This window comes from Anabrus simplex, chromosome 9 (assembly GCF_040414725.1).
Source record: "Anabrus simplex isolate iqAnaSimp1 chromosome 9, ASM4041472v1, whole genome shotgun sequence".
Lineage (NCBI taxonomy): Eukaryota > Metazoa > Arthropoda > Insecta > Orthoptera > Tettigoniidae > Anabrus > Anabrus simplex.
In genome coordinates, this window is record NC_090273.1 from 155,930,305 (window position 1) to 155,951,915 (window position 21,611).

Here is a 21,611-nt window from a genome sequence, read left to right on the forward strand (position 1 = left end):
TGGTTGCCAACCCACGCTCCCAAGTTGAGTGGCTCTGGGCCCCTTTTAGTCCCCTCTTACGACAGGCAGGGTATACCGTGGGTGTTATTCTACCGCCCTCACCCACAGACGGAATTAACGAGTCTGGCGCACAAGTAAGTGGAAACTATGCGACTCAGTCTGGACCCTGTGGTGGTTGAGAGTGTCTGCTTCCATTCCGTAACCGCTGCTTTCGCCTTTAATTCTTTTTATGACAGGCAGGAGATATACGATGGTGGATCAAAACGTTAGTTGCACTAACGCGCCGCAGCAGCGCGCTGTGTGTCGCAGACGTGGGCACAGCGGAGAAAGGGACAGACACTGCCAACACGTCTGTTAGGCAGGTCGCTGTGGTGTCTCGTCTAGTATTGTGTGAATAGCGGCCAAATGCAATGGCGCGTCAACTGGACGTTCACGCCAAATATGAGGTGCATGCGACAATCCGATTCCTACGGGCCAAAAGGAAGAATTGCACGGACATTCATCGTGAAATTAGTGCTGTGTATGGGGAGCGGGCCATTTCCCGGCAAGGTATCGTAAAGTGGTGTCAGCAATTCGAAGCCGGACGCACGGATATCACGGACAACCATCGCGAAGGCAGGCCTGCAACGTCCAGGACCCGTACAAAGGTCAGCAGTGTGAATGCGATAATTAGACAGAACCGGCGCATTAAACTGAGAGAAATCGCGACGCAGTTGAACATATCGTATGGCAGTGTGTTTGCCATTGTTCACGAGGACGTTGGATATCTTAAACTGTTTCAAAGATGGGTCCCACGTCTTCTCACCAATGAGCACAAAGGACAATGTTTCCAATACTCTCTAGCATTTTTTGCAACGCTATGCCGCAGACGGCAACGGGTTTTCGTGGCGAGTCGTCATAGGCGACGTAACGTGGGTCCACCACTTCACCCCCGAAACGAAGCGAACATCAATGGAATGGGTGTACCCTTCATCACCAAAATGAAAGAAAGCCAAGGTTCAACCTTCAGCCGGTAAGGTTATGGCGACAGTGTTCTTTGACATAAAGGGTTTGCTGCACGTGGAATTCATGCCGAAAGGAACGACGATCAATCCGGCGTCGTATTGTCAAACGTTGCACCGGTTGCGTAAAGCGATTAAAGAGAAGCGCCGTGGAAATTGAGCGCCGGTGTGATTTTGTTGCACGATAACGCAACACCTCACAAGGCCCGCCAAACGAGAGAACTGCTGCAGCGTTTCAAGTGGGAGGTCTGGCAACATCCACCCTACAGTCCTGACCTAGCGCCATGTGACTTTCATCTGTTCGGTAAGCTCAAAACGGAGCTCGGTAGTCGACGTTTCCAGACCGATGAGGAGGTGAAGGCCGCTGTCTCCGAGTGGTTGCAGAACGCTGGAGGAAATTTCTATGCATCCGGCATCGACAAGTTGGTTGTGCGTTCGCAGAAATGTTTGGAGTCTCTTGGAAACTATGTGGAAAAGTGACGTTACAGTGTATGTCGTTATAGTCGTGTTGCTGTTGTATAGGTGGTATAATAAATGGCCATAACTGGGAAGTGCAACTTATTTTCTGATCTGCCCTCGTATTTTACCACCCTCATCCACAGGAGAACAGTGTTCCAAATCCTTCCCTTCCTTTTTTGATTTGTATTGAGAAGACCTGATATCCTCGCAGCTTTCTTCCTCAATGGAGTCATGTATCATCTCACCTCTACATGGTCTAATGTTGTGTTGCAGATGACCTTCCTGACTCGATCTCCAGCGCCCCCTGTGCTAGGGAGCGGTACCTGCTGCTGGCGTCATGGCTCCTCCTCCTGGTGGCGATCAGGTGAACTACACCCTAGCCATCGTCAAACAACATGCCTTCTACAGAGACTACTACTTCTAATAAACCAAATGGGAATATATTATATATTTTGTACATTGAGCAGGACTTGTTTTCTTTATTGTACAAATGTACATACAGTATTTGAAATGGGTGTGCAATAAAATTCTAACTGTGACGTTGCAAGTGAATGTATGTTCTTAAAGAAAAGCTGTTTGGTATGAGATTCTGAAGAAAACAACTATTTTGAAAATGTTAGAGTATTGTGTCGGTGTACTAAGTACGAGGGACTTGACTGCTCGAATAAGATCAAAAGGTTCTTCCAGGAAATGGAGTTGCCATATTACAGAAATGTAAAAAAATATATATAAAATATAAATTTAACATACAGTTCATAAAGTTTATAAAAAGGAATTGCCTGATTTTCTTGAAGTTTCAAATTGATCTCAGACCTGTGTTATATTTTCTGATATGCTGGTGCTCTAAGAGGTAAAATCGTTAGATATCAGTTCTTTGTAACATTAGTAGTGACGAAGGAAGATTCGAACTTCTTGGAGAGTAAAGGAATTGGCTGATACCAAAGTCCCGCGGGAATTTGAACGAGAGAACTAGATTATACAACAGTGATATTTATATATAAACCTATGTCCTGACTGTCTGACTCATTAACGCCCGGCCGTGACCATTGAAGCTACCGATATGATATTTCGTGTTACAGTAAGTGTTTAAAGGAGGAGTTTGATATTTTTTTATTTTAAGGGGCTGAAATGGGGTATATCCGAAATTTAACGTTTTTCTATTTTCGCGGCCGCGAAATAAAATTAAATTTCATTTCTGCAGTAAAATGCTTCCATATAAATACCTAATATGCAGTTACTACATTTATTGATATTCGACTTACAAAGGCGTTCAAAGCGTTGTACAAATATATTTTCCAAATTTACCACTTTTTCGATATTCTCAGCCATGAAATAAACAACAACTTCCACTTCGCACTAAAACATTCTTCATATAAATTACTACTAATTTCTGCATTTTTTGTCATTCCACTTACAAGATTTACAAGCGTATATTCAAAATGAACCCTTTTTTTTCGATTTTCTAGGCCGCGAAATAAAATAAAACTTATTTTGAAAAAGAAAAAAACATTCTTCACTTCTTCATGTTATGAAATTCAACTTACAATGCGTACAAAGGATTTGACAAGCGATCCAATCAATCTCAGCCGAGACTATTAAAACTTTGTATTCGTTTATGTTCGTAAAGGGGTATACAAAATGTTGATTTTGAAGGGTTAAAATGGAGTTTATTCGAAACTTACCTTTTCTTATTTTCTCATCCACGTAATAAAATACAACTTCGTTTATATACTAAAACATTTTTCATATAAATACGTAAAATACAATTTATTCAGTCACAATCACGTATGTAGCAAATACTTCATAACGAAAAGTGATATCAACACCATTCTTGCTAAGAAATTGCTAACCAATGCTGTGGGTACGACTGCCTCTTCAATGGCGGTTTAGTCGGGTAAATTATAAGAGGGCGCAACAGTGATGGTGATTATTGTTTTATGAGGCAACACTATATAACACTAATCAGAGAGAGAAAATCGAAGGGATCCGACACCTCGAAAAATGAATATATCGGCCAAAGAGAGACAAGGGCCACGAAAAGGGTGAAAATGAAAGACTCCCTAGGCCTCGAATGCTCTAATAGCGTCGGTGTCAGAAAAGAACAAGAATTGACCAAGGGAGGTCAGATAGGGAAGATGAAAGTGAGGAGCCTGGCACAAGTAATTGGAAGCAATACCAGAACTCAGCTAAGGGACCCGTGGTCGCCAACCCACGCTCCCAAGTTGTGGGTGGCCCCTGGGGCCTAAGATCAATCATAATGTTTGTTTGGTAATAAGCTCGGAGTTCAGAGCACCACAGAATGTTACGTTCTTATAGGAAAGAACAGCAATGTCACTGAATGACACAGGAATTTCACTGAGCCAGTCACCTCATGAGTAATATATTTAACATCTTCACACTCGACATCTCTCATCCCTCAGCCGTAGGCGAGACTGAGCCCACAGTCCTCCAGCTTACACCCAGAGATAAACGAAGAAACATCAGATCTATCAAGAAATGTAAACAGGCAGGAGTAAGTATAATAATAAATTAAGGTTCTTCATCCGCAGTCGATGCTTTGATACCAGGTAAAATAAGTTCCCCCGGAGCGAAGAACCTTCTGATCATGTTCGTGTCAAACACATTGTTGTAACGTAAAAGGGTAACCTACAGGAGGAATGTACTCCTAATTGTAAGATTCTTCAGTGCTTCTTCAAATTCTTCACTTTCTTCTAATTTTTATCTTGATATTTTCTTACTAAGCGGTCAAACTTTTCTTTCTACGAAATATTGTATTAATAGGATCAGTTATAATTCAGTCAGAGGCTTCAATCTTATTTTTCGACCTTTGTCGCATGAATGGTCCCAAATATCATTGATATCTGATATCAAAGTACATTAGTTTTACTTGTCTATATCACTTCCATAAAATTTGCGAATTAGAATTGTAGAGTTTTAATTCGCAAGTCAATTTACGAACCATTGACTTAGTATAAGTTCGTTATCAATTTTTATTAATAAAAATAGTACTAAGCATCATCAAACTAGTCGATTTATTGGTCACATCTCTGCTGTAGCTTCGCCATCCCGGACGACCCTCGGTTTTCCTCGGGACACATTGGAAAGATGTGATGTACAGGCCGTACTGTAGGAAGCGCGCCAAACCCATCAGCTGATTGATTACAGCGATCTAAATGAAGGTTATGAATTGTACTTGTGAATGAAATACATATTAATTGAGATCATTCTTTAGGTGAAATGAAATGTCGTATGGCTTTTAGTGCCGGCATATCCCAGGACGGGTTCGGCTCGCAAGGTGCAGGTCTTTTGATTTGACTCCCGTAGGCGACCTGCGCGTCGTGATTAGGATGAAATGATGATGAAGACAACACATACACCCAGCCCCTGTGCCATTGGAATTAACCAATTAAGGTTAAAATCCCCGACCCGGCCGGAAATCGAACCCGGGACCCTCTGAACCGAAGGCCAGTACGCTGACCGTTCAGCCAACGAGTCGGACATTCTTTAGGTAATTGTGACTCTTGAAAGACAGACCTTTATTTTTAAGTATATTGCATGTTTGTTCTCTAAATTTATTCACATCAGGATTTACATGAACAGCTCTTACTGATACAATGAGACCTCAAAGTTTAGGTTGGGTATGTTATTTTCATGTAGTCAGTAATGTCAATTCAAGGAACGTAATGCTTCTCGTGGAATTTATACATTGAATCGTTACCATATAGCACATTTTGTGGAAATATAATGTTAATAATTTAAGTAATTTGCCACAATGCCAAAAAGGTTGTGCAAATCACGACGAATATCCAACTATACAAGTGACTACACGCCAATATTCTCATTTCTTTGGAATGGGAGCAGGAGGAACTAATGGAAGACGAAAATCCTAACTGAAAATGTAACTATTACGAGGAATACAGGAGTATGTTTCACTCTTTCCCGAGCTGAGGGTGAGAAGGCCTACTGCTTTGGACTTTTTTCCTGTTGTGTAGATATATGGCAGTGCATTTTACTGTCGATAAAGTACAATCCTAAAAGTAAAATACTGTAGATGATCAGTAACCAAGTGAGCCTGTATGTGTGTTATTCCTTGCGTTAGGTAATAATGAGAACATGCTATAAAAGCGGAATCCAGTCCAAAGTATCAAACTAAATCCAATTTATAAAACCCAAATTACCATTAAATGATTTTGGCATTGTTATACATACACTTTAAACAATTTAAATTTAACTATTGCTTGTAGAAAATATTTAGATATTACAAGCAATGCAACTTAATTCCTAGAAGGATAGTGCCAGAAGTTCCAAGAAAAGAAACCCACGAATTATGATCATCTGGAGGTATGGTCGTACAGACGGTTCTTGCCATTACTATTATTTTTATTTGTGTACATTCGTTGTCTCCACATTTGTATTTAATGCACAATAATATTATGATTTGTAGAATACATGGAAGAGTAATACAATCGTTATGCTTTGACCACTTTGATCACATTTCATGTCTGCTTCTCTTAATATTACACAAACCTACCTAACTTACGAGATATCTAACGATTGCACATGTTAATGACCTCACCTGTTCTATTAATAGAACATTTGTGAATATTTCTTAACTACGAGGCACAGTCGCATCGTGTGCTTCCTTTGCGCGGGTCGGACGAAGGAAACTGTTCGCCTCTTTGCGTGACGTCATCCGAGCTACAGTACGGCCTGTACATCACGAAGGCAGTGTTCCATCCTTCCCCGTGGTCTACTGCCCTCGATCTCCTTTCCACGATCAGCTGCTCTACATTTTCTCCAGGCTGTCTCACAATGTGCCCAGAGAACTGAAATATTCTCTCCTTGGTGCTAGAGGAAAGACGTTTTAAAAACTTCATCTCCTGAAGTACGCAAGCATCGGCTCTTCTTGCGGTCCAAGGCACACGCCAGCACCTCATTTCAAGCGCATCAACGCGTTTTCTGTCCAAAGCCTTTACGGTCCAGATGCTACAGCAATACGAGAAAACAGAGAGCACGCGGGTTTCAACGAGACGGATCTTTGTATTATTAGTAAATTCCTTCCAGATCTTGGTTAATTTCATCGTACCGACTCGTCCTAGCAAAATCCTTCTCCTTATCTCCTTCTCCGAACTTCCAATATCATTGATGTTGGTCTTAAGGTTGTTAAAACATTTCTATCAACGTGCTGTTGTTGGGAAAAAAATGTAAAATGTACTAACTGACTTTCTATTGGTGATGGGAGTACTCGAGAGTGATGGTGGTGGTGATTATTGTTTTAAGAGGAAGTACCTACAACTAGCCAACCATCCTCCATACTGTATAACACTAATCAGAGAGAAAAAATGGAAGGGATACAACACTTCGAAAAATGAAGGTATCGGCCAAAGAAAGACAAGGGCCACGAAGAGCGTGAAAATGAAAGACTCCCTAGGCCTCGGAAACTTAATACCGTCGGGGTCGGAAAAGAACAAGAGTTGACCAAGAGAGGTCGGATAGGATACATGAAAGTGAGTAGCCTGGCACAAGTAAGTAGAAGTAATGCCATGACTCAGCTTAGGGCGCCGTGGTCGCCAATCCACGCTCCAAAGTTCAGAGCCCCTGGGCCCCTTTTAGTCGCCTCCTACGACAGGGGATACCGTGGGTGTTATTCGAGACCAAAATATCGAAGAATTCGATTCTTACAAGTTCTCGAGATATCTCGAGTCCTGATAAAAAGTATTCGAATACTTCCGCTGAAGGTATTCACTAATGACAATCCCAAATCGAGACCAGATCGGTCTCTCTTTATGCAATATCCGAGAACAGTGACGATAGTAGCGCCATCTCTGGACGTAACTCTGTATTCATGATGGGGGTAAAGAGAGTAATGCACATCATACGAGTATTTAGCTAAGATGTATTCGCATGCTTCTCTCAGACGGAAGAACGAGAAGTTCTCGAACAGAATCTTACTGATTGAGCGCGTACACCAAAATCAAGCGGTGATGATGGTTATAGGTGACTATCTGAAAGAAAATCACTCACAATAAATTGATTGCTTTCTTTATATTTACTTATAAGGAGAAATAAAATGTTTTTTATTTTTTTCAGAATTTGCTTGACGTCGCATGGGCACGCATAAGTCGTATGGCGACGATAGGATAGGAAACGGCTAGGAGAGGGTACGAAGTGGTCGTGGCCTTAAATAAGATACAGACCTAGCATTTTCCTGGTATGAAAATGGGAAACCACGGAAAACCACCTTCAGCTTCGTATCCCGGCCCACTCGGCCACTCTTTCGGTGTTACTTAACACAGTTAATTGACATGTAATATGGTATATACATAATATATTAATTAAAATACACATTCTGACAACAACCAATGCCGTAATATCAAATGTATATAAAATAGCTGTAATTTAAATTCTCTTATATGTTCGTCAAATAATACATACACCGTACAACGTAAAGCTCTTCCTGGACACTAATTGTTCTTGAGGTCCAGACTTGGCTTACATTTCAGTTACTCGAGTTACGTAAGACTGTAGAACTCAGTTTCGAATGCAAGTTTCGATTCTTAAATGTTCTCGGTTGAATAGTAATCGGTTCTGGAAAGTATCCGATTCTGCCCATCACTACTTTTTATATGCTTCTAATGTCACTTCCGTATCCACCCAAGACCGACTCCAATCCGCAGACCGTAATATTTAAAAAAACATGGCGACCAAAGTAGCCGGATTGCTGGTATTGGCTAACACAAAAATATCACGCTCATATTATATAAACTGCAGTAATTTAACGTGATAAATGTAACATCATACGTAAAATCACTTTTACAAGTATGAATACGCTTCTCCAACAAGTACGCACCACATATAATCAACTAGAATCACATAAATTCTACTAGAAAAGAGCCCAACAAGATGATTATTTAGAAATTTCAATTCGTCAAATAGCGTTTTCTCTTCGATTTCACTTCGCTGGATAGATGAAAATACATTATAAAACTGTTAAAATGACATTTCTAGCATCATTTTGAATGTTTCAAAATAAATTAAGGTGCGAAATTCCTCGATTTATTCGCTCTCATGAGAACTGCGAAACAATTTGTTACTTTAGTTTTGAAGTGGTGGACACTTTCTTAAATTCAGCACCCATTGAATGGGAAGTACACCCGAAATAATAATGTTCATGACTTTACGTCCCACTAAGTACATTTTTTACGGTTTTCGGAGACGTCAAAATGCCGAAATTTAGTCCTGCAGTAGTTCTTTTACGTGCCAATAAATCTCCTGACACAAAGCTGACGTATTTGAGCACCTTCAAATACCACCGGATTGAGCTAGGATCGAATCTGCCAACTTGGAGTCAGAAGGCCAGCGCCTTCACCGTCTGAGTCACTCAGCCCAAGTACACCCGAAATGATTATGTTAACCCAATGAACGGCCCTGGTAATGTTAACATAATGTTGACATATGGCATAACAGCACTTCACACAATGATGGTAACCTTAGTAATGAAACGTTCAGACACTAAAATATAATAGGATTTTACCCATTAAAGAACATGAGTGCAAAAACTCTATTGACTAAGCATTGATATTTAACCACGTGCACGAGCTTCAGTTTGGCGCAGTCCGCTTGATAACAGATAACCACAACATGAATCGGTTGTTGGTAGTGTAAAACCCTACGTTACAAACCCAGCTAATCCCTCAAGTCACTTTTTATTCTGTGTATCAGTATACAGATTGCTCCATTTGTCACGGTTATAAGTTGTGTTATACTCCAAGATCCAGCCAAACATTTCCGCAGGCAAAGAACAGATTATTGTAAAATAAACTTACATCTAAATCACTCGACATTTTGAAGCACATAGACACTGACGGAATATCACAATATCAATTATATTCTATCTAAATATTTTTCGAGGAACACGAATAGTTTGGAAGTAGATAAATGGCTTCCCTAACCTCAGACTTATTCTCAAAATGATGTATGTACGCTACAGTTTTCTCATGGACTTCAAAATAATCACGATGTATATTCCTAATCCATTTCTCTCTTAATGTTCAATTTCGTGGGAAACTTAAGAATAGTTGTACGAGAGGCATTGCCATAGTTAGACTAAAACCTGGTCCACCTAGTGCACTCATGTTCTTTAATGGGTAAAACACGACCAAAACAAGCACATCATCACATGACTGCGTATAATTACAGATCGTATGTGTCCACTAACTCATATAAATACACTCGCACACTTATATTCTACAAAGAAACTAACATTTATCGTCAACTGTCATAAAATTACACAGACTACATACGATAAGAACAAACCAAAACAAACCCACATTTCCAACAATTCCAGCTACTCGATTCGCCATCTTTGAACGATCGAGAGTAGCATTAAGGTCTGAGGATTGGAGTTGGTCTTGATCTACCTCAACATTGACAATGAGGTAATGGAATACTAAATATGTTTAACAAACGACAGTCTTCTTCTTCTTCTTCTTCTTCTTCTTCGTCTTCTTATTCTTCTTCTTCTTCATGAAATGTTATGTTGGGCTCCCTGGGATTTTCGCCCAGTCAATATTCTTATGGAATTTATAAAACACCATATAGATAGCTGTATAAATATAAATAAATAAACAAATGGGAGCACTGTATTATACTCACGACAGAAAACACAGGGGTTTGGAAAAAGAGGTGCGCATTATAGACTTGATTAACTCATAGAGCGGTAACGGTATAGTATGCAAGGGATAAGCTTCATAGAGAAGGTAGTAATCAGCTCCAGTAAAAAATAGAAGAAAACTGAGAATGAAGAAAGAGACACCACAAAAAACAAACGATCAGGTTATGTACACAAAGGAAGCCAGGAGCATACCGACAAAAAGAAATGAAAGAGTAATATGATATCAAGTTATAAAGTGAGGTTGGAGCCATCAAGAAAAGTAGTAATTATTGAAATTGCACTGGGTGTCAGATTATAGAGTAAACAAGAAATACTGGTAGGCAATGATAATTTGTGCTGGATAAGGTGGTGTAAAAACGTACGCGAGCTGAACGATATACAGGACATTGGAAAAAGATATGATTAGCATCTCCGTCGGGGTAACCACATTCACAAAAGGGGTGAGTTGTCAGATGAAAACTATATTTATAGAGCGGAGTAAGGACATGATTAAATCTTAAACGGATGATAGTAGTTATATGTCGTCTAAAGTACTGGCCTGTTATGAGCCACGGTTGTAGGGCAATAAGAGGTTGCAGTTGGTAGTATGATCTGCCTTTGTACTTGGCAGTATCATGCCATTCTGATTGCCATTCAGAGTGAGACATGTATAAAATAATCAGTGGGGAGAATGGCTATAGTGGAGGCGGGAAGCGGAAGACGTGCTGCTTGCTTTGCATAAGTATCGGCTCGTTCATTTCCAAAAATTCCAATATGAGCTGGCTCCCAGACGAAAGTGAGGTAGACGTTTGCGTGATCGAGTGTATAAATAAGATGTTTTACATTATATAGGTACCAACTGTATGAGAAGGAGGTGGATGAGAGTGATTGTAATACGCTCATAGAATCGGTGCAGATGATTGCTTTTGCATAATTATGTTGTTTAACATAAAGGAGAGCTTGGCGTACGGCAAAAGGTTCAGCAGAATAAATGGAAAAGTGATTAGGTAATTTAAATTGTTGTGCAAACTGAGGTTGAACAGCAAAACAGGTCTCCCCAACGCCAAACACTGACTTAGAGCCATCTGTGTATATATCAACAGTACTTGTCAAGGGGGAGACACGTAATATTTTGTGAAGCTGTGCCTGTGTGCAGTTCTGATTTGCAGTAGGGAGAATAATGTAAGGCATCCTTCGCCGTCCAATGGTTTTCAATCACCGCAAGTCAGGCACGTAGGGCATTCCCCATTGAAAAAGTGAACTGACCAGGTGGACAACGAAAATCGGGGAGGTTTCACCTCAGGATGGGCCCATCGCCAGGAACTACCACACCACCCAGGGTGACTGCCAGTCTACTGGAACATACGTGAACACCATGTTTCCATTTTCTCCTCACTGTTTGACTACTACAACGGCTACTACTAGTACCACTACCACCATCGCGGATCTCAGTCCATCAGCCGCAGTCGCCTACCACTCGGCGGTCATGTCGAGTTATAAAGCGCTAGATTACTAGGCCAGATTCATCCCAACGACGCCAGCTCCACAATGAAATGCCTCTAACTTTCAGTTTAAATTTTCGAGTCTGCCGCCAAGTTCTCCAGCACCCAAGGAACGAGTCCAACAACACGCATCAGCAGTGGCACCAACTGACCCATCGCTACCCATGGATACCTCCGTTCAGGTTATTCCTCCTACAACCACTCCTGCCACCCCCACCTCCACTTCTCCCCAGCTTACTTTCTCTGCTGTTTCCGGTGCTCGGCGCCCTATCACTCGCTCCCGTTTCCTCCAATCCGCCCCAGCAGGAATTCCTTCTTACTTACTAGTCCTTCCTCTGACTTCCACTCACCCCAGGCCATTTTCTCCACCCTATTACGCTACAACATGCCCCGAGAAGACGTAGCGGATATCCGCAAAACTACAAATGGAGTCATCCTCCAGGTCAAACGGGGACGCTGCTGTCAACCTTCTCACCACGGCCATCGGCGCTGAACATCTCGGATCCAACAACCCCCTTCAACCCCTCTCACAGCCATCTCTCAAAACTCCACCTCCCCCACCACGCTATAGCCTCCTTAGTTGCGTCATTCGCGGCGTCGACCCCTCTGTTTCTGAAGACACAATCATCTCCGAGCTCAACGCAGAAGGCATCCCGGCGAAAAGGGCATACCGGATCAGGAACGCCACGGGTCCAACTTACATGGTCCGGATTCTTCTCCCCACACCAGCAGACATCGACCGGGTACTGGCCAGCGGAGTCTCGATTCACCGTCACCGCCATAAGGTTGAACCTTCACGTGCACCGCCTCCCCAATCCATCAGGTATGAGAGGTGCCTCGCCTACAACCATCATCTCACCACGCAGTGCACGCCCATCATGTGAACACTGCAACCAACAACACACTACGTTCCGATGTCCCAGCACCCACCAACCACCCCAGTGTCATACCTGTGGAGGCACTCACCCCGTATACTCCCGCCTTTCTAGAAGCCGCCCTTCCCCTCCCCATAATCGCCCAGACCTGGTGGCCCCGCCCACATCGCCCAATCGCTCTCTATTCTCACCACCCACCGTTGAAGATCTCATCCGTTTCGTCACTCTCTCCCTGCTCAACATTCAGCCCTACAATCGCTCCTTAGTCCTCCATCACCTGCAGGCCGCAACCAACCAAACCTTAAACCTCCACCTCCCCACCACGCATTCCGGCTTAAATTCTCATTTCTGTTTCACTCCTCTGGAAACACTGGTTTAACCTCCCGTACTCTCCCGTATATCTTGCAGGTCTGTAAGTGTTTTACAAGAACATTGTCCCATGGTTAAATATTTCCACCGTTCGCTGTCTGTCTTCACATCTGGTATCCCAGGTGTCGGATATAATGTTTTTGTTTTTGTTAAAGCTGTAAATTATGTTATTACTCAAAAAATTAATAAATACAATAGTAACATCCTTAGGCATAAGCAAAATTCCTCCCCCATCTCCTCCTTCTTCACACCCATTACCCACCTCCTTCTTCCATCACATCTCCCCAACCCGCCCGCATCTCTTGGCCAGAGCGAGGGCGTAACCCTCTAGGTGGCCCGCCCTACCCCTTCAGGGTGGGAATGAAAACGAGAATAGTAGTAGTAATGTAAGGACGATGAATGAAATATTCATAAGAAAAAGAGTAATACGGCAGTGTAGGCATACGCAAAAGAGAATCTCGATATCCATGTAAATAACTATATGCATGATATAGTGCCGGCATTTTTTGAAGACGGTGACGGGGAAGAGCGTATAGTTCGAACAATAGTTGTAATTTTGGTATGAGGGGAGTAGCGATGATGGCAAATTTCTTGAAGAGGTATTTTGTTGTTAAAATAAGTCGTCGTATTTTTAGAGGGGGATCGCCAGCTTCTGCAAGTAATGCGTTAGTAGGCGTTGTGTAAAGAGCGCCGAGACAAATGCGAAGAGCACTGAATTGTAACATATTTAGATGTGCTAAAGTAGTATTAGAAGCCATAACTAGGACATGAGCACTATAGTCCAAATAGGAGCGGAGAGTGGCCTTACATAAAGAAAGAGCGGTGGTCGGATCCGCTCCCCAATTTCTGCGTGTAACAGTTCGGAGGACATTTATATAAGAAGTAGCTTTGTTACGTAAATGTTTAATATGGTGAGTCCAGGTTAATTTATGGTCTAAATGTAGTCCAAGGTATTTATAATGGTTACCGATAGGGATAGAATACGTATCGAATAGAAGAGGGTTCCGGTCATATTTACGGCGATGGGTGAAGATCATCGTTGAGTATTTGGATATTGCAAGCTAAAGGCCATGGGAATCCAACCACGGGGTAGCCTCACTCATAAGTTGCGACATTCGCTCGCGGCATGTATCTATGTTGATATGAGACAGGTAAAGAACGATATTGTCAGCGTACGCTGTTATGTTACTAACCTGTCAAAATCGCTCATATAAAGAACAAAAAGTATCCCGCTGAAAATGTCCCCCTGGGGTAAGCCATTTGACGTCTGCCGACTAGAAATAGTATGTTGAGACGATTTGATTGTAAGATTACGGTATGTAAATAATTGCTGTAAAAGGGATATACAACCAGGTGGGAAGGTCTTAGCAGAAAGACAATCCCATAACATATGTAACGGAATACAGTCATAGGCGCCTTGAATATCAAGAAACGTAGCTATGGTACTGTGGGACCAGGTTATAATACTTGAGTACCCAAAGAAACCTCTGGAGTAGTATTTTAAGAAATGTTTTCCTCATACACGAACTGAGAACAATCCCACGGTAACTGTGAAAATCAGAGGCTATCTTATTCGGTTTAAGGAATGGCACAAGAAAGAAGTCATTCCATTGACAGGGCACTTTAAGTGTAGATAATATGGTATTATAGTATTTAAGAATGACTTGCTTAGCTGCGTGATCAAGAAGATACATATGAGAATTTAACCTCTCTAAATGTCCCTATGAGCAAGAATCTCTATTCCACACAAAGGGAACCGAAAACTATACATACTTCCAGATCCTGCGGATAAGAGCCACACTCATTTTAAAAATTAGACGTAACGTTACAAATGCACATATCGTGAGGTGTATAGCATTCATCGTGAGAACGAATCCAAAGCCATCCAAAATATAATATAGTTATAAGTATAATTTATCAAAAATACTTTCCCCCGCTTGGGTACATCATAGTAGATTGAATATTATAAAACTCAAGAATAAGGTGTAAATCACTCATAGTTTGCTGTGATTATTGTTTTAAGATGGAGTACAGCTGATCCACTCTTATCACTACAGAGAGGAAAAGTGGAAAAGGAACCTTCGAAGAATGGGAGCACCTGCAAAAGAAGGCAAAGGGCCTCGAAAGAGGTGAAAATGGCAAACAGACGTTCTAGACCTCGAAGCCTCAATACTGTCGAGGTCTTAAGAGAGCAGGGGCTGATCTAGAGAGGTCAGAAAGTGAGGAGATTGGTGCAAGTAGATTGAAACAATGCCAGACTCAGTTAGAGGACCACAGATCATGAGAAATATTCCCTTTATTCACCTGTTTTGAAAACAACTCTCGTGGGTGAGGGCGCTGGAATATCACGCATGGTATCTTCAGCCTAATAAATAGGTTACTAAAAGGGAGACACTTCATAGTGAGAACGAATCCAAAACCACCTAAAATATAATATAATTTGTCAAAAATAATTCCCCCTCCTTGAATATATTGAAACTCAAGAAGAAAAAATTGTAAGTCGTTCATCGTTTGGAGCGTGGTTTGCCAACCACGTGGCCCTTTACTGAGTCGGACGTTGATTTTAGTTACTTGTGCCAGGCTGCTCACTTTCATCTTTTCTACCCGACCACTCTTGGTCATCTCTGGTTCTCTTCCGAACAGGTCGGTATTAGGTTTTTCCAAGCCCGTGTAGCCTTTCCCGTTCGCGCCTTTCGTGGCCCTTCCCTTTTTTCGCGATATCTTCATTCTTGGAAAGTACGGGCTTCTACCAATTATCCCCTCTGATTAGTGTTATATAGAGGATGTTTATACTTCCTCTTGAAACAATAATCACCACCAAGGCTCTCCTGTTACGATACCCCTCTATGGATCAGTGGTAGGATGTCCGAATATAGCACGTTCAAATACAGCAGAGCTAGTCAGATTTTTGGAGGGTGGAAAAAGTAAATTCACCTCTTCATGTGCGATGTTGACCTTTCAAAGAACTGGTAACACAACAGATCGTCCATCTGAGATTCCATCAGGCTGCCGTCGAAATTGGCACGCACGAAGCATAAATGGCATCAGATTAAAATGCTTGATGTCCAGCGGATGTATTTCAGGCGGGTCCACTACCCACAGGGACTTGATTATCATGCCGCATTTACCGTCGAAACAATAGTCATCACCAACATCTTAGCTATTTCTGTGGATCAGGAGTAGAGTGTCGGCCTCGGATCCCGGGGTAGCGGGTTCAAACCCGGCAGAGGCAATCGGATTTTAAAAGACACTCCATGTCATACGATGTCGACATTCAAAGATCTCTGGTGACGCATTTGGCGCTGGGTTAAAACTCAGCCACAGACGTCTAGCAAGAGATGAGGTTTACTCCATCATTTAGAGTAGAACAGAACGAGCAACCAGCCAAATGGCCACGGTAGCTGAGGTGGTGGTGGTGATTATTGTTTTAAGATGAAGTATAACTAGGCAACCATCCTCTATATAACACTAATTAGAGGAAAAAATGGAAGGGATCCAATACTTCGAAAAAATGAAGGCACCGGCCAAGAAAGACAAGGGCCACCGAGGGCGTGAAAATGAAAAACCCCCTAGGATTGGCAAACCTCATACCGTCCGGCTCGGAGAAAAGCAAGAGTTGACCAAGGGAGGTCGAATAGGATAGATCAAAGTGAGGAGCCTGGCACAAGTAAGTGAAAATAATGCCAGGTCTCAGCTTAGGGCACTTGGTCGCCAACCGACTCTCCCAAGTTCAAAGCCCCTGGAGTCTTTCAGTCGCCTCTCACGACAGACAGCGGATACCGTGTGTACTATTCTATCGGTCCCACTCAAAGGGGGTCTCAGAACTGTCGACAGTGGAGTTCGAACGCACTATCTCCCGAATGCGAGGTCACAGCTGCACGGCCAACTCGCTTATTATTATTATTATTATTATTATTATTATTATTATTATTATTATTATTATTATTACTACGAATGGGCCAACTAAGGACCACGATGTTCAGCTTTTCTGGTTGGAGAGGGACTGGATATTTGGCCAATACTCGCACATTCTCTGGCTATGCTTCTTTCTTCTTTCCTTTGTCCAAAGGGCGCCTCCTTTTTACATGATGGTCTGTCCTGAAACCTCTTCCTCTTTTGTTTGATTATTCTTCTGAGAGGTGCTCGTTTCTGATGTCGTTTTCAGTTACTCCCAGATCCTGCATGTCTTTCTGTTACCCATGTGTCCCTATCTTGTGGAGAAGCCCGTAGGTCATCCTGGTTGGGTTCATCCTCGTGACATGTCCGTAGAAGGTCAGTTGCCTCTTCGTGGCTATGTCTGTATTTTTTTCAGTATAACTGTATAGCTCCTGGTTTGGTCGTCTTCTGTTCTCGCCATCCACTTTCATCGGTCCTAGTATCGTTCTCAAGATCTGCCTTATTTATTATTATTATTATTATTATTATTATTATTATTATTATTATTATTATTATTATTATTATTATTATTATTCTGCACTATGAGTACAATACTGTAAGGAAGAGCAAGAGAGATACCAATCCCTACATCAGAGGTCTAATAACCCATACCTCTCACTTAATTAAAGCTGGCCACTTTCCCATCAATGGCATTAAGTTCCCTGCAACAAGAGAAATGTCCTCAAAAAGAAGAAAAAGGAAGATGAAGTCGAGAGACTGTCAAATACTGTATGTAACACAACTACAGTATGAAAGCTTTTATAACATTTTCAAGACATGGCCCGCCACAGAGAGGATGCAGTGGCGGGCGCTCGGCAAACGTTTGTGAAGTGTTTGGATATCAAGAAATGTGTCTATTGTAAACATTTAGCACTATATTGACCAATATTCGTTACAGACTCTTTTATCTTCATTTATGTACCCCCTTAGTCCCTTCCTGACGCCAACCTTAGTTGAGCTAATGATGATGAAATGAATCATGGTCAATGAAATTGAGTAAGGAGGTGGCCTGTGAGTACGAACTTTTCCCGTATTTGCCTGGAAGTGGAAATGGGAAGCCAAAGAAAACCATTCTCAGCATAACGGACGGTGTGGTTCGAACCCCCTCCCGAATGCAGAGCTGGCTCCATACCTTCAGCCCGTTAGCACGCACTGACTTTCCACTGGGTAACTTGATAAAGTCCTTAAAAATAGAAGGCTAAGGAATTCGTTAATTCGGTAAGAGATGGAGGTTTCAACCGCAGTATGTTGTAAAGTGAGCTGTGTCGTCTATGAATATTTATTGTCATTACAATGGAATTACTGGTTATGATGCTTAGACAAGAAGAGTCTGACAAGTGGGTCAGTTAGTGCCAACCTAATCCACTCAGGACTGCGCTATTCTGCAGCTGGACAGACTAAGGCAAGGGCTGTTGTTCGTAGAACTGTTGCATTTGGTCAATATTAGAGCCTCTGACTGACACAAAGTGATTCTATTTTTGTTCTCGTAAATATAGGTTTATGTGAAACCACAGGCTATTCAATGTCTGCTGGTAGGAAGCTCTGAGAATTACATTTTTATGTAGTGGAATGCATCGTTGTTCAATATGAATATTTCAATCCGTACAAGAGACGCTGTATTGATATTGGATTAAGCCGCATAAAGGAGCTTTCAGAATACATTGAAGTAGAGAAAGTACACCACAGAGCTAATTGATATAACGTGCAATAGGTATTTGTGCTTTATATGTGAAAAGCTCTCTGCCAAGTTGTGTTTACGAGTCAATAGGCTTGGTAAGCTTATATGAATGGAGTACAAAAAAATAATTTCATACAGAATGTTTAACTGACTATTTTATACTGGATTGCATTACTGAACTATATTTGTGTACACACACAATACTTCTCTCTGAAGGGTGAAATTAAAAGACGTTTGCTGTTGTCTGATAACAAAATGTACACAGTTTGGTGTGCAATGTGTATATGTTACGGTAAACTTGACAAAATTGGGAGTTTAACATAACAGTCCGATATTACTCACAATTACCAATAGAACTGGCTAATATAATAGAATTATACTTAACATACATCAATATATTTTCTAGATAATATCAATAATCACCGTCTGTCGGTGGTAAAAGTAATAAGCAGATGTCTACAACTGTCTCGTACCGATATCAATAAGGTACATCAAGGGCCAGTTTGCACTTCCAAATGAAACTGAATCTCTTTGGGAATGTACAAGAAAATCTTCTACTTCAGGTGTTCCAAAGTATCAGAGATTTACACATTTATAAAATAAAATGCAGGTCAAGCCACGTAGGTAAATGAGAAATGGCAAACTATGTACCGTAATTAAAAGTGCCATGATAGGTTGTATTTTTGTCACCGTTTTAAGGTATTTTGTAAACTTAACGATTAAAATGATTAACTTCAAGAGCAGTTTTGCATATCCCAAATTGTGGTTAATTCTTAGAAAGCTGATGAAGAAGTTATTGATATATTCAGCGTCTTTCTGTCCAGAGTTATGGAGCGACAATTGCCGTTGATCTGTCTCATTGCTCTATCTGAGAAAAACGTCACCTTATATGCAGCCTAAATACAACACGTCCTGATATCTTCAATATGCAAGTCTATCATTTAGCAGTTGAGGAAGTTTATGTTTTAAAAATACTGCTTTTGGTTTGAGAGTTGTATATCTCAGATTCTTAAATTCTGTCAGTTTTAAGCATGTTTTTACATGTTTAAAATGTACATTAAGTTGATAATTGTACTCTCAATTAGCCTGAATTTATACTTCTTATTTTTAACAAACCATTTATTAAATAATGGAAGTTATGTAAAATGAGCAGTGAAAATGAATTTATCAAACTTATAAATATGATCTGCCTATCATGTATAATTGCCCATTAATTGCACTTACCGTAACATATAACGTTTTTAAAAGAGTATTCATCATCTAAATATATTATTTTGCAGATAATAAATACGCTGTCCAACAATTCACTGTTCACTGTGCTGGTTAATCGAGAATTATGAAGTGTCCTACAAAACAGAAAATAAATTGTTATTAATAAATTGTTGTATTTTTTATTTCTCTCCATAGTTTCCTCGACAATCCCTTTCCTATATGGTATGTGTGTGAAGTAAACTTGCGTGCTAGGTATAATTGATTCTGCATGTTCTTTGATGTGTTAAGGATCCGCAGCTTTAGCCATGGAGCCGGCCACTCAAGTCAATAACCAGGTACATTAAATTAGCTTTCAGCCTTTCATGAGCCGTTATGCACTACAACATTGCATTATCTTCGACAACATAACATGCTGGTACATTCCGAATTACTAATGATAAACTTTCATGTGAAATTGGAATTCCTGTAACAAATTAACTCGGAAGAAATGTCTGGTCCCAGTAACCAAAGTTACATCCACTTCCACCTAATTTTCCTTTTCGTTTCCTAATTATTAGCTGCGATGATTGCAATGAGTGCAAAACACAATAGTTCTACTGGAGAGGCCATGCTGAGCAAAACACACTGCTACTGAACTGTTTCGATCAACTGATCTTCCTCAAGTCTAATCGAATGTGTTTAGTGACATATTCCTCAGTTAAAATTGACAGCATGTCACACAAGTTCGACTGCGCAGCGCGAAGTGGGCCTTTACACTCCTAAAGAAGAAAACTGAAACACTTAGAATTTTTTTCAATTTATTCAGTAGTAACACACATACAGGTAAAGTATAATCTTAGCTATGGACTGCAGATATTTGAATTCGACGCTATTCAGGCTGTATGTGCGGTAATATTGACATTCTGTTTTTACTCTGCAGCTTGAAGAAAAATCAGAATTCTACCGTAAATCTCTCCGCTAACTACTTCTGTCCTCTGACCCACTTCTTTCCAGCAGTCAAAGACGCATAATCCGCGCAGGGATTTCTTACCTAGGGCAGGAATACAGAGGCAGGAATACAGAGGCCGGATCGTTTGGTCGAGACAAGAACGGCTTGAATTTAAACTCGTCTATCCTATCAAGTACGGATAAACTAACTATCCACTATGAATACAAAGGCGGAGTATGGGAAACAACACATATTTATTAAAATAAAATGTGAAGACTGGGAATTACACGTTAAAATATACGGGTGTCACAAATTTCACATAATGTTGATTGATATTGCCACGGCAATTTGAGACGGTGGGCTTGTGCATGAAGCGTAGTAAATGAATAAAATAATTGCCCACGGGAATGAAAGGAAATGAAAATCCACAGCCTGTTTCCAGGCATTCGATTAAGTCGGGATGGAATGAATAAAGTCCCATCCAGCGGCGATGATAGAAATTGTGCCGGTTACCTCTGGGGCAGTGATTAATGACTGACAGATGAGTGGTGGTGGTGGTGGTGATGGTGATGATTGTTTTAAGAGAAAGTACAACTAGGCAACCATAATAATAATAATAATAATAATAATAATAATAATAATAATAATAATAATAATAATAATAATAATAATAATAATAATAATAATAATAATAATCCTCTATATAACACTAATCAGAGGGAAAAGTGGAACGGATCCGACACTTCGAAAAATGAAGGTATCGACCAAAGAAAGACAAGGGCCACGAAGGGCGTGAAAATGAAAGACTCCCTAGCCCTCGCAAACCTAATAGCGTCGGGGTCGGAAAAGAACAAGAGTTGACCAAGACAGGTAGGATGGGATAGATGAAAGTGAGGAGTCTGGCACAAGTAAGTGGAAGCAATGCCAGGACTCAGCTGAGGGCCCCGTAGTCGCCAACCCACGGTCCAAAGTTCAGAGTCCCTGGGGCCCCTTCAGTC

The 21,611-nt window shown here is 41.1% G+C and overlaps 1 protein-coding gene across 2 annotated transcripts in view; it reads left to right on the forward strand.

Moving 5' to 3' along the window:
• Positions 1–2,224, forward strand: part of LOC136881004 (uncharacterized) — a 1,030,421-nt gene extending 1,028,197 nt beyond the window's left edge. The window contains exon 6 of one of the 2 annotated variants that reach the window (XM_067153581.2): positions 1,734–2,224. In XM_067153581.2, the coding sequence (XP_067009682.1) occupies positions 1,734–1,828 (95 nt within the window). In that variant the 3' untranslated portion in view covers positions 1,829–2,224. The remainder of the gene's footprint in view (positions 1–1,733) is intronic. The other variant, XM_067153580.2, reaches the window with a different exon arrangement.
• The last annotated feature ends 19,387 nt before the right edge of the window (positions 2,225–21,611 follow it).